The sequence below is a fragment of the Streptopelia decaocto genome, assembly GCF_964273445.1.
Source record: "Streptopelia decaocto genome assembly, chromosome: 2".
Taxonomy (NCBI): Eukaryota; Metazoa; Chordata; class Aves; order Columbiformes; family Columbidae; genus Streptopelia; species Streptopelia decaocto.
This window is the reverse complement of record NC_138655.1, coordinates 148,016,268-148,030,208: the sequence shown is the minus strand read 5'-3', so window position 1 is coordinate 148,030,208 and position 13,941 is coordinate 148,016,268. Positions and strand designations below refer to the sequence as shown.

Here is a 13,941-nt window from a genome sequence, read left to right as displayed (position 1 = left end):
CTCTGTTTGGGTTTTTGTTTGTTTGCTTGTTTTTATGAATAAGGCTTACACCAATAGTATCTAACCATTTAGTGTTCAGGGCATTGAAAAATTACACAAAAATATTTTAGAAAGTTGGATGGGCTATATGTTAATTTTTCTTCTCAACCAAAGAAATAACAAAATAACAAAGCATCATGTGTTTTGGTTTGATTCTGAAACCGAAGATACACATTTTATTTGGCCTTTTCTATAATCAGTACAGAGAAGCTGATAATAAGATAGAGTATTAAGTTTATTTTGTAATATTCATTATTAGTTTAAAACACTATCTATTGACCTGTACTTGTATTCTATACAAGCATGTATAAGATCAGTGCTATCCTTTGTTTTGCTCTCGCTCCTAAGTCCTCGTGCGAGGGGACTGCTCGATGTCACTGGGTAGCTCCACCACCAGGCCCAGGGTGTCCGAATGGAAGCCACACTGTTCTTCTTCAGCTAGAATAGTGTTCACAGTTTAAAACCCCTAGCACGGAATAGCAAAGCAGTTTGTGAAGAGAGGTGGGAGAACTTCAAAGGTTTCAGGATGCTCCCTAATCAAAATTCAATAGCACTTTATGAATAAGGAACTCAAATTAACAAAGAAATACCTGTACATCCAACTTCATCTGTCTGAGCTTCAGGCCCCAGGATTTCCTTTGTTTCTTTTCCAGCTGAAATAGTATATTTCACAAAAAGAATATTTATAATCAAAACAAAACAAGCCACACACACAACGACAACTTAATATATTTGAGTTGTTTCTTCAGTCATTTTTTCAATTTCTGTATTGTTTAGAACTGCATTTAAACACAATGTTCTTTCAAAAATATGAATTACACATTATTTCTGCAGGGTGTTACCAGTTGAACCACAAAGATCTTCCCTGGTTAAAGAAACAAAATCTTAAAAGGACGCAACACTAAACACAAACTATTATTTGAAGAAAGGCAAAACAGGGACAGTGTGTTTCTCCAGCAAATATGGATTCAGCTATTTAAATAACCCTATCTATAAATGCAGCTGAAACACAAGAATAGTATTTGTGGAAGCCAGAAAATCATAAAACAAATACATTTACATGATTTTCTCCAGTTAGCAGTTTTTGGAAATGGTTGATGATTTGCTGGTAATGTCTGCAAACAGCTACCCAATGTGTCTTCTTTCTTGTAAACTGTCTAGAAACCACCTAAAGGCTGCCACTGCTTAAGCAAACAAGGTTTTTAAACACATGCTGCCCACTTCAGATAAACCATGCACTACAAAACCACTTCCCATATCAATTACAAACCCCAGTATGAGTTTGCAGGTACCAGATGTCTGCAGAACTAAGCTCACGGATCCCACCTGCCTCCAAAGCTCCACCAGCTCCTGCTGAGCTGCAGCATTCCAGGATGCTGCATGGAAGTTTTAACTCACTATAGGTTGTTGGTTCAAATAAATACACGGCCCTAGTTGCTCCTAATTTACACTCGTTGGGTAGCCTGGGCCAGGAAGTTCCTATTGGAACGGCCACCGCTGCCATTTCTGTCAGTACCCAGCTTATGGCAGGAGAGCACAGGAAAGCTTTGTTGGTTGTTTTGCTCCTTTATCAGTGGTACGTACACTAATAGATGTGAAATCAAAGCATTATTTCATACTTTTATTAAGGAAAGCTTAGATGCTTCAGAGCTGCAGTGCAGAAAGACTCTTGCATGGCACAGGGGGTTAGACTGCACAACTGTTCCAATGTGAAATGGCAACGGTTATACTTCTATTTCCCTTACCTCACTCTACTTCAGTAAGGGGAAAAAGCCTTTGGTTTGACAAGTCAAATCCCCAGAACACTCCAGCTTTTAAACTACAGGAGAAGCCAATTTCTCCTTTATATGGAAGATGATAAATTCTTGGTGAACTTAAAGTTCTCACTTAATACCAGGTTCCTCAAAGGAAAAGATTGTTAATTCTATCTACTTTGATAAAATCCCACAGACCAATAATATCTGCACATAGTCACAAACAAGAAATACACTTTAAAGGAAACGTAACTCTTAGATCTTACTTTAATTTTAATTGTCATCTAAAAAAAACCCCAAACAGTTTGCATTTTATTGGTCAATGGGGGGCTTAGAACTAATTATATTTTTGACTCATGATACTACAGACTTGGTTCAGAGTTTGTAAGATGGACAATTGCACGCAATGCAAATTTAATACCAAAATTTAATTGCTTAAAACCAATCGTGATGCAAACCCACTATTTTTCTTTAAAATGGCTTTGTGGTTTTTCTCCATTATGAAATAGGCTCTATGGAAGAGAGGAAATATCAGTAAGTTATTACTCATAGAAATTTAAATGACAGTATCTCTAGCAAATTCCATTGGCTTCAGTACAAATAAAAGCTATGCTTCTCAAGGGAATGTCAAGGAATTTATGGCATAACATGTTAACCTCAGTGAAGTTAAAACCCTCTCTAATTCTAATAATCACAACCTCTGTTTGGTACTATCTCTTCCCAATATCTAAAAGTGGGGTATCAGACAGGGAGGAGCCCTTATCCACATGGGATGACCTTCCTTAATGCTGTAGGAGTAATAATTTGAAAAATGTTAAGTAGAACTCCATCTTTATAGCTGTGTATGGTCCACACAGGAAGACAACTTTACAATTATGCCCTCAGAACCCCCATTACCATGGTGAAAATACAGCTGCTGGGAAGCAACAGAAAGGGATGTGATGATGGAGGAACAGATCTTAGGACACTGTTCCATCAAGCAGAACTCACAGCTCCAAATTCCAGAAGAAATCTGAGCTACCTGCTGAATGACCGCTTAAATACAGGTCTCCACGAATAGCATCTAGGGTATGAATATCTATCTTGGCATTGCATTTGGACATAGCAGATAATTGTAAAACATGTTTTTGGACTACTGTAAGTCATCGTCACTTATGAGCAGCTGCTTAGAGATAGGCTGGGACTTCCAAGGGTTAAGCACTAATGATTTTCAGATCACAGGCAGCAGTGACACAATCACTGTGTCACAGGCTGACTGTAAAGGTCTCTGCATGGGTAAGATAACTGATCAAATTCAAACCACTAGGAAAATGGAAATTTTGGTTGTAGGCAGAAAGACAAACTTCACTGATATTTCCACTGCAGTCTTATCTTCAGACAAGGGAATAACTTCCCAAGCCCATCAAAGAGTTTCTAATTTAAACTCTTTAGAGCCAATTTTCTGATACGCGTGTAGCAAGTGCTATTTACTACTTACAGTATTGCCTGGTTCTTTGCTTCTGTGGGTAAAAACTTGATCAAAATAATGTCACACTTTTTTAGTCTCCCTTCCAAATGAAATCAATACAAAATAGTGCTGCAACCTTCCTCAGCAACCCACCACACTGAAAGAACACAAAGCATCTCACCGCACATAAACTGAACCTAAAATTTTATTAGTTAAATGAATATTTGAGTTCCTGGAGGAGCTTAAACAGAAAACATAACTTCATTATTTTTTAGAAGTTAGTTCAATGTCTGGACAATTTTTAAAATTTTCAGGTTTTCAAAGATACCTTAGTTCCAGTGTTCAGATCTCTAGATTTGCTAAATATTTATAATACATAATAGTGCTTTTAAAGTGGATTAATATAATAAGTCCATAACTTTAACTTTTGCTTAAAAAAATAAGTAGTAGTGCAGGTTTTACCTTAAACTAAAGGAAAAAAGAAAAAAAATCATATTAGAGAATCATTGCACATATGAATGCTGGCACACTGCCAACAACTTGTGCAGGATACACATGGTTCACTTTTTCAAACCCGTATGACTGTTTCAGTTAAACCTCTAGAGAAAGACACCTTATATTTAAAACACCTGTTCCGAAGGTCTTTTAGAAATTCTGTTAGAATGACTGGAAACGGAAGCAAACTAATCTGATAAATGTTACGCGTGTTGTTTCTATTCTTGGGCATTCGTGAACAGAATAAATACGTAAAAAACTCATTCTGTCAGGTTCAACTAAACTCAGGAACTTTCAGTACTACTTTACCCATGAAACACAACTTACTAAACTGCTGCAGTGTATGTTTTACAAAATAATCCCCAGTCCTGAAGATGGTATTAGTGTTGTATGGACACCTGCCTCAGTACCTTTCCCTGTATGAGAGAGATCACGTATTCAATCTTTAGATTTCTAATGTGCAACCAAGACTGACAATAGGATTTTCAGCTCACACCTTTCATTCTAGGAAAGCTGTTAAAAAGTAAATAGCACTTTGCTGTAGCAAATCAAAGCTCCATAAAACCTAATGTAGCCTTCATTCATCTCATGTAGCCATCACCAGAAATTCAAACAATTTATTAAAAAAAACCCCTTACTAGCAAATAAGAAACTCTCCAGGTTGCTACAAAAGAGGCTTCAGAATACATAATTTTTACAGAAGAAATTTATGATAGTTTGAGAAAGCCTGTATGGCAGTTGTTTAATCTTTTGTCTGTCTAAACACTGATGAAAGCCTATATTGCGATTCTACAATCACAGCAGAATTTGGTTCAAATGCTTAATTTTAGTGAACAAATTTCAAAAGGTTAAAAATGGTGCATTTGAAATAAGGAGTCAAAACAGATACCACCAAGTGTCTAGAGCCCTAAAAAAGCCCAGAAGGTTGTCTGAGGCAAGATGCTGTGTAGTGACTACCTGTGGATACGTCTCCAGGAAACCTCCAGCCCAAAGGATCTTGACCCAGCACCTCTGTGAGCCAGTGCTGCTCTTCTTCGCTCCCTGCTTCAGGTTTCCTACACCTGTGCTTGATGGGTTCAAGAAATAGTCTACACACAGCCCGCTTTACGTAACTGCAATTCCTGATAAATATAACCTGCTGTAGAGCAAAGATATTATAGGAGAGCTAAGAAAATTACCTACTAATAATTTAGCTCCAAAATACTCATTTCCCTGCACGGCATACCTTGGCAACAGCAGCTATAGAAAACAGGCTGAGTTGATGCTATTCTTTGAACTCTCAGCTGTTCCCTCTCAGCTGGATCACAGTTAGGGACCATATGACTGCTTTCTGTTTATTTAGATGTGAACTCATGCAATTTGTCTTAAATTACCAGTTTTAACAAGGTGGATGCTAAAGGACTGTGGCTGGAGTTCAAACACAAACAGGGTTATGCTGGAAAATATTCTCTATCTTTTAGGGGATTAAGGCCAAATTCTGCAATAAATTCCACTAATTTATGCATTTATCCCAATTTGGCTCAAATGTAAGCATGCTGTGTGACCTTATGAAACTCAATATCTTATTCCACAATAAAAAACTTTGATTTCCTGATTGCTTCAAATTTTCAGCTTCCAAAACTGCTACATACGTGCAACATTTACCTCCTTCCAGGGTTTTCAAACTACAGATTCACCATGAGTAAGATAGCCAACTCTAAAACTAATCATGTAGAAATTATTTTTTCAGGCTATATTTTCCAGGAGAAATAGCAAAAGCAGCTCATAGGCAGAAATTTATATTGGAAAGTTATTTTGTTTCATGTTTTTTGTCTTAAAACTAACTCCTCAAGCTGAGCAAACCTTGAACCTTACTGGGAGCTACAGTAGAGACCTGCCATGGAAAAAAGACTTGGAAAAACTGAAAGCAAGTAACTAGTCTCTGATCACCCTTGAAAACGCTGCATCTACAGACTTTAAGCTCCTTTATAACAATGCCAATGGAATGAATGCACATCCAAATTTGCCTCGAATATTAAATAAAGAACATAAAATATATTACAATAAATATGTTAGAAAATCTGTTTTTTGATTGTGAATATTAGACGTTATTTCAGTAAAATGTGACCAAAAAGTTGTATCAGATCTTTATTTAGAAACCTTCTTCTGCATAGCATCGTCAGTGAGAATGAACATACCTTCATCTTCCCAGCAACTGTTGGTACTCCCGTCTCTTTCACTGCCTTCTGGTAATACTGTACGGTCTGTTGGCAAGTCATCTTCTGGCACACTGGCATCACAGTCTGCTGCATCAGTTACACTTTCTTCTTCCACTATATGCAATTTATCTTCATCGTCTGAATCTGAGTTTGCTTCTACGACATTATTATAATTGGTGACTGTGGACAGACAAAAAGCAAAAGCCTCATCAATGTACTCGTAATTTACAGCATGGAGGTCCAAAGCTTTCAGTACTGTGGCCAGATGCTACATCTGGGGCATCTCTATGGAGTCACATTATCGTTTCTTCTTTCCATGTGGGGATGGCAGTGGCTTGTGAGCAACTTAGACACAATGGTGGCACAACAAGGAGGCATCTGACAGCTGTTGGGCTTCCACCACTGCGAGGAACCACGATACCTCTCACTTCTGCACACCCAGCACAAGGCTGCACAAGAAAAGAGGGCGGACAACTCTGGAGTTGTCTTCTGGGCCACACCGAAGCATCAGGCTTCCAAAGCCAACACTCTAATTCGGAAATCTTGCATAACGTTTCCCCCAGCTACCACGAAAAGGTAATAACTCTACTTTTTCAGTCTGGAGAACATATTTTGAGACTCTTATGGACAAAGAATTATACAACAGTATATATGTTTCTGTCATACAGGAGTAGATTATTATGAAAACAGTCTTCATTTGTAAGCACAGAAAATCAGTTACAGCCATTTCCATTTAAACCACAAGGATTACGTATTAAGAAAAAATTACTTTCATAATCTGTTGAAATGTCTTGTTACACCAAAGTTAAACTATTAAACACTTACATCTATATGTGTTCTTCACTGCCAACTTTCTTATTGAAATGTTTCAATATACAGTTTGATAAACAGAATGAATTTATCGATGAAAAACTAGCGAGACTTGTGTTGGCTGTAGCACTCGTTCCATGGTTATCAGAATCACACCTGGGAGGCACATCATCTTTACTTTATGATACCTGCATCCTGCCACTGTTAGCACATGAGAAGCCAGACTGATTCTTTCATGTGAAATCCTGCCTATTAAGGCAGAGAAATAGCAAACCAGACTCCTGCCCTTCTGAAGTAAGATTTTTTTTTTTTTAAAGTAGATATTCTAGTCATTTAAAAATGCATTTCAGCAGGGAAAGTGAGTAACATTATGAACTAACAGGCTACTATCTCATTTCCTTCCAGTTCAAGAGAAAAATGTATCATCTAGAACAAGCATAAGCATGATAAAAGAGCCTTTTGAATTTAAAATAATCATTCCATGTTTTCATATTTCATACACATAGTGTCATTTGAAAAATGTAGTAACACCCCACTATTCATGCTATAGACCTCTTCTAAGACAACAAATTTAGGCAAATTGCCTAAGTACTAGTATCTGCTCCATTTCAATCAGTAAACTGATATTCCCTTTATATTCCATAACTGATTTTGTCAAGTAAAATCGGTACTGTAATGTTGTGCAAAAGAGACGACACTCATTTCCCTCACCAAAGCAGAGATTTATGAATTTATTTCCCTGAGAAACAGTAAATCCAACTTCAAAAAAAAAAAAGTGTAAGACCAGACATAAAAGAGAGGGCCATGGAAAAATTATTTTAGCCTGTTGTTTTAACTGGGTTTTACTGTGGTGCTTAGATGTAGAGAATTATCAATATAAAGCAACAATGTATTTACCTTTGCTGCACGTAAAAGAGAACAATAAGACCAGGGATAAAAATTTATAGACATAAATTCAGATTTCAGTAACATAGATAATGAATAATTTAAAAGTAAATGTTCCAAACTAAACAGGATATTAAGTGGAATCCCTTATATTAGATTTAGAGTGGTTTTTATGGAAAATTAAAATATAATCAGAAAGTTTGTCCTGAAGAATTACACTTATGGAGAAAAAACATCCCATCTTTTCCTCCTAACAGAGATTTTGATTTAAAATATAACCTATTCATTATAACCTTAAACATTTTCATACACTCTCACTACACTCATGTGCTAACTCCGCAAAGCATATAAACTCCTCCTTCTCCATAAAAGGCAAAGAACAAAAAAAGTCTTTGGGATTTCAGTTCCCTCCACCAAAGATCAGTTGTCAACAAGGCAACACAACAAAATCACCAAGAAATCTGGCTTTAACATTCCTGTTTTCCTCTTACAATGACCTTTGAGAGAAATAAACTGCCAAACCTGCCTCTAAAAAGGCCTTGGCACATGTGGGCTGGCCAGGCAACTCACACACCAAACACAGCTCAAAGTTGAGCACTTAAAACGATGGACACATCCATATATCTCAGTAAATGATCACATGCTGTTTCCCTCTACAGGATCCCTGCCTCGTCTAGTGCAGTGATGACAAATACACAGGGAACGCTCAGTTTTATGGAGTGAACTGAGTATTTTTTCAGATTTCAAAGTGATTGCTCATTCTTCTTATCCCCATCAGCCAGCAGTGTTCCCAAACCCTCACTTATATGATGTTAGCCAACATGGGTTTCCTTGTTATATATTAAGTATCATATAAGATATAGATTTTATATATATATTTATATACAAGATATCATAACTATATGTTACATGATTATATATAATTTCCCTACATGGGATTCAGCAGGAATGCTTCAAAACATATAATTAACTGAACCGTAGCAAGGAGATGGTATTTCCATTTTACAGAGAAGAAACAGGCTATTTAAAAAACAGAGGATTATTTTGCCAATCCTGGCATTGCCACACTGGTGTAAAGCATTTTAGGTCTTACTTTTCAGAGGATTTTGCATTTTTGCAGTGTTTTATACATTCAAAGCACACTTGCATTCATTCCAAATGCAGCTGTGCTGAGAGCCCAGGTACCTCAGCCTGTGTGCCACAAAACACAGAGATCACTTCCAAATAAGTGACCTTCCAGAATCACATAAAAACTCCTTGAAAGAGAAAGAATAAAATCTAGTCTTTCAGTAGAGCTTTCCAATGCCTCAGAGAGTGTGCTTTTGATTCCTGCAGCCCCCTGCTTAAATTACTATGCTTTCCAGCAATTAAGGCAAGGGTTCTGGAGACAACAGCTTCCTTTAATAAACACCCTGATTCATTCTCCAGGCACCATGCCTCCTGTGAAAAAATTATGTGATCACATAATTAAAGATCTTATCGTTATGCATACATGCAAGGAACAAATTAAAACAGTTTGAACAATCTTCATTCTGACATTTTCCAACTTTTTTTGAATGCTCGACTTTCAAAGTCAAGTGTTTGATTTCAAAGAATGTATTAATATTCTTTAATAGAAACGATGGTTAAAAAACAATCAAACCCTGTAATTTACTGTATTTTTAGCTAATTAAAATTAAAATCCCATTACATGGTACCATACTGATGCCTGCACGGCTGCAAAGCTTAGTTTTAACAATACAGATCTGCTCCTGGTGCATTAGGAGACTAAGTGGTGGCAGTAGCAGGCGTTTGCTTTTGACACGTTTTGGCTACACGTTTCACAGCTCTTTGAATACATTAAAGAAACCCTTGAAGTAGGGCATCCAGCATCCAAATTCCAGGGGTAATCATGTTCCTCGAGAGGGGTTCTCCTTCCCCTCTACTCTGCCCTGGTGAGACCGCATCTGGAATATTGTGTCCAGTTCTGGTCCCCTCAGTTCAAGGACAGAAAACTGCTGGAGAGAGTCCCGCACAGGGCAATGAAGATGATTAAGGGAGTGGAGCATCTCCCTTATGAGGAAAGGCTGAGGGAGCTGGGTCTCTTTAGTTTGGAGAAGAGGAGACTGAGGGGTGACCTCATTTATGTTTACAAATATATAAAGGGTGAGTGTCACAAGGACGGAGCCAGGCTCTTCTCGGTGACAACCAATGATAGGACAAGAGATAATGGGTTCAAACTGGAACACAAGAGATTCCACTTAAATTTGAGAAGAAACTTCTTCTCAGTGAGGGTGACAGAGCACTGGAACAGGCTGCCCAGGGGGGTTGTGGAGTCTCCTACTCTGGAGACATTCAAAACCTGCCTGGACACATTCCTGTGTAACCTCATCTGGGTGTTCCTGCTCCGGCAGGGGGATTGGACTGGATGATCTTTTGAGGTCCCTTCCAATCCCTGACATTCTGTGATTCTGTGATTCCCCCTCTCCCTTCTCCACTTCAATCCTAGAGCAAATATAGACCTTCCCTATCAGCATGTCATTTGGGGTGTTTTCTCCTCTTGTCCTCGACGTTGCCTCAGAATAGCCACCACTGAAAGAAGAGGATGACAAGCTCACACGCTTTGCTTGATGCCTGGCACCACAGCAACTGCTGAAGTGAGGAGGAATACATTTAATTAAACTTTTTTAGATAGAGATTGAAATATACTCAATACAAAAACAATATATAGAGACTACTGCTTACAACCTCTGAAAGAAATTCAACTGAACATACATAAATGATGACTTCAAGGGGCTCATAATTTGGCCAAATATTCCATGCAGAAAATAAAATATACAAGTAAAACCTTGCTCAGAAGAACAGCTTTCTTATGAAGTAACTACAAATATTTCAGAATTCAGGAACACATACTTTTAGCTAATGTCATTTAAAAGTAGCATCAACCTAAACAAAATAACACAGCCTGGCTCACAGAAGCCTGGCACAAGCAGCAACCAGTGTCTCCAGGATGAGACACTACTCTGTGAATGGCAAGGACGGCTGGCGAGGTGACGCCACCTCAGGCAGCACGGCTCCAGGGATGGCCGGCAGCAGCGGGAGAAGCAGCAACCAGTGCAGGTAACCTCATCTGCAACTGGAAAACCCACCTCTGCCTCAGAACATGAACCACGGCTGTAAGCCTCGGAAAACAGCTCACCAGAAAAGCACATGATATATAACATACGGCCCTATTCTGTCCACCTTATAGCACGTAACCTTAGCATGAAAAGGTACATTACTATATTAAACGGTTTCATTATTAATGTCAGATTAATTCCATAGATAAACAGAAGTCCCCATTTTCAACACATGTATTACAAATTACACTGAAGACTAAACATTTATTCAATAAAAATCAATTTTTATATCATTAGCATGTATCTTCTGAAATAAATATGAAATATTCATTAAAAAAACAGCACATAAAAATAAATCTTATGAATTGCAATTACTATTTTCCTGTTGATCACTCTCTTGCTACAGTATCCTGCTTCTTAAAGAATAAACGAGTATCTGTAGTTGAAGCTTCCATTGCTCTAGGAGTAAATACACTGCATAACGGATGGCAGAAAATGAGCTTTGCTTTCTGAATTTTCACAGTCCTAAATGCAGAGAAGATGTATGATGTTGTGTAATTCTAATCAAAGAACTATATTCAAATGGAATTAGTGATTAAAGAGCTAAAACAGAGAAATATATTATTTTGCTGGTTGAATACAGCTAGGAAAGCACAATACATATGTCTACTCAAATACTAACATGGTATTTAAAAGAATCTTTAGTTCTCTGATTTAAAATCAATGAACCCAGGAAATTTAAGGTGAAGACCATAGGACTCGCTGTTTCCATAGCATATACTATAATGGGACAGTCCCTAAGAAGGTGAGTGATGTGTGTAGCAATAAAGGAAAAGCTTCTCAAAAAGCTGGCAGCAGGTACCCAGGAATCAGTCCCCCCATCCAGACCTGCCCTTAGAATCATCAGACAACATGAAATGTAGCAGATAGTTTACTTCACCATTCCCAACACAAAGAACGACCCAATAATGTTCATATCACTCAAATTCTGATAGGAATTTACTCACCTCAGCAAGAAAAAAAAAGCGTATGATGGAATACGCATTGGAATAATTTGAGGACAGCTGGCAACAGCACAGAACTGCACTAAACCAAGAACTAATCTGTAATGTATAATTTGTATTACCAGGATCTGGAAGCGTACAGAGGGATGGATATTTTGAACCTGATCTGTTACAACCTTTTCTTCAATACTTGCCAGTGGTCACTGTCTTCTACGTAGAATCTGCTCCAACATTTTCACTACCTGCCTCTTTTATACCTCTGCATACTTAATCCAACATCCTACCTACTTCCAAAGTAAAAAATAAACTATTTGGAATTTGTGAATTAACACAAACTCCCTAGAATTTTTAATGAAGTTGACTCATGTAAACAAGACATTTGAGTTGTCTGGATTCAGCACCTCAACACAGAAAAGCCTGGAGATCTAGAACAGGTGTAATATTTTAGAAATCCTACTTCTATTAGTTCTTCCAGGTTCTAATATTAAACTCTGAAAACTTATTTGAGATACTGTTACGAAAGAAACCTCTGATTCTACAAACTGGAACAACTCCTGTGCCCTGTGAAACGCATTCTTGGTTCACAGATTTCTGCTCTGACAGCCTACAATCATCCCTCGGAAACTGTTTACTCTCTCAGCTCAACTGAAAACCTGCACCCATATATTATTTAAGCAAAATATATTGCAAAGGCAGAAACCTGATAATTTAGCATTCAGTGTTTTATATTTAGATTTTGGGGTATACTATTAATTTTATTGTTACTCCAAAATGAAACGTAATACTTCTGCCTCTCCGCTGATAAGCTGTCCAGTATCTTCAGTAAAAGTTACACATTTATGTTTTTTCCACATTTTTCCTCTCAGTTTAACACATACATTTGAAATTAACAAGTAACTTGCATGCAATAATATATACAGAATCGTGTTACCATCTGAAGTAGAAACACAGGGAAGAGCTTAAGAAAAAGGAAGACACATGTTGATGCTTCTCTGCCTGTTTCCAGGAGGTTTTAGCAGTTTCAGAGCTCTGTGTTGGGGGAAGAATGAGTTTGTTCTGTTGATTTTGAACCCGCTCTGCACTAGATTCAGGGGGTGCCCCCAGATCCTCCTGACTCGTGCCCTCTGTGCTGTTCATGACTTGCTGAGCTTCATTGCACAGACCTGCTTTCCAACATGAAGAGTCTTTATCCACTTGTTATTCATACAGAAGTTGCTCTATTGATAATTTTTGCTTCATCTCTCTGGCCTTTCTTCTGCTGCATCCTTGCTTACATGTGGGAGAGATGACAACCTAGAACCGCACAGAGTATTCGGGATGCACACACATCATGGATTAGAACAGCAGCATAACAATGTGCTATTTTCTTCTTTGTCTCTTTTCTCATAATGCAAGGAATATTCTAGGACTTTTCCTGACTTCTGTAAGTAATGAAACTGACACAACTACAGGTGTATTTTCTGTAAGTGCTGTACCTCGATGGTAACAATCAGGTTAGAATCCATCACAGGACTCCATCCTCCCGCCACATACATTGCTTTACTTTTATTTACCTGGGATTTTATCTGCCTGACTTCTGCTTGGCTATTTGCAAACACTGTCGTTATTTCTCTAAGAAAAGCAAGTAATCCCTAGTCAAAATATTCACTGCTTCCCAATGGTGTCACAGCCTCCACCAGGCAGTGGGGTGACATCCCATAGTGTGACAGCCAGCAGTGCTACAGAGGGGAAAGGAGGCAGCAGAACACCTCACATTAGGCAGCTTGTTGAACTCAGTAAAAATACACTACAGTGAGATCTCATTATGTGGAAGGTGTGTGGAATCTGTATTATACCCTTAATTAAATCATTTAAGAAAACAAAAAAACCCAAACCACAGAAAACCCAAATGAAAGTGAAACAAAAAACCCCACAAAAACCCCCAAAACATCCTACCAAAGACTAGTTTCTGAAATAATCAATTTTAAATTTAATTTAAAAGCACACTTGTAATTTTCAGAAAACTCATTCTGCTTTTAAGAGCAGTATATGTGCTTCAACTGTGGAGAACAGAACTATATTGTATATATAAAAGGTTGACTCACTGCTTATTTGGACATACACACATGAGCCTGCTCACAAAGGAAAAGTGGAACTGGATTCAGTCCTTCCTCTGCCTGAAGGGATCAAACATCTCCCACGAGTGTTTATGTAAATATATGAATAGTTGTA

At 37.9% G+C, this 13,941-nt stretch overlaps 1 protein-coding gene across 2 annotated transcripts in view; it reads right to left on the bottom strand.

Annotated features, from left to right (window-relative positions):
• Nucleotides 1–13,941, bottom strand: part of ZEB1 (zinc finger E-box binding homeobox 1) — a 122,964-nt gene that overhangs the window by 20,284 nt on the left and 88,739 nt on the right. For both annotated transcript variants that reach the window (XM_082045396.1, XM_082045395.1), the window contains exons 2-3: nt 5,913–6,113; nt 630–692 (exon numbers count right to left, since the gene is read on the bottom strand). In XM_082045396.1, the coding sequence (XP_081901522.1) occupies nt 630–692; nt 5,913–6,113 (264 nt within the window). The remainder of the gene's footprint in view (nt 1–629; nt 693–5,912; nt 6,114–13,941) is intronic.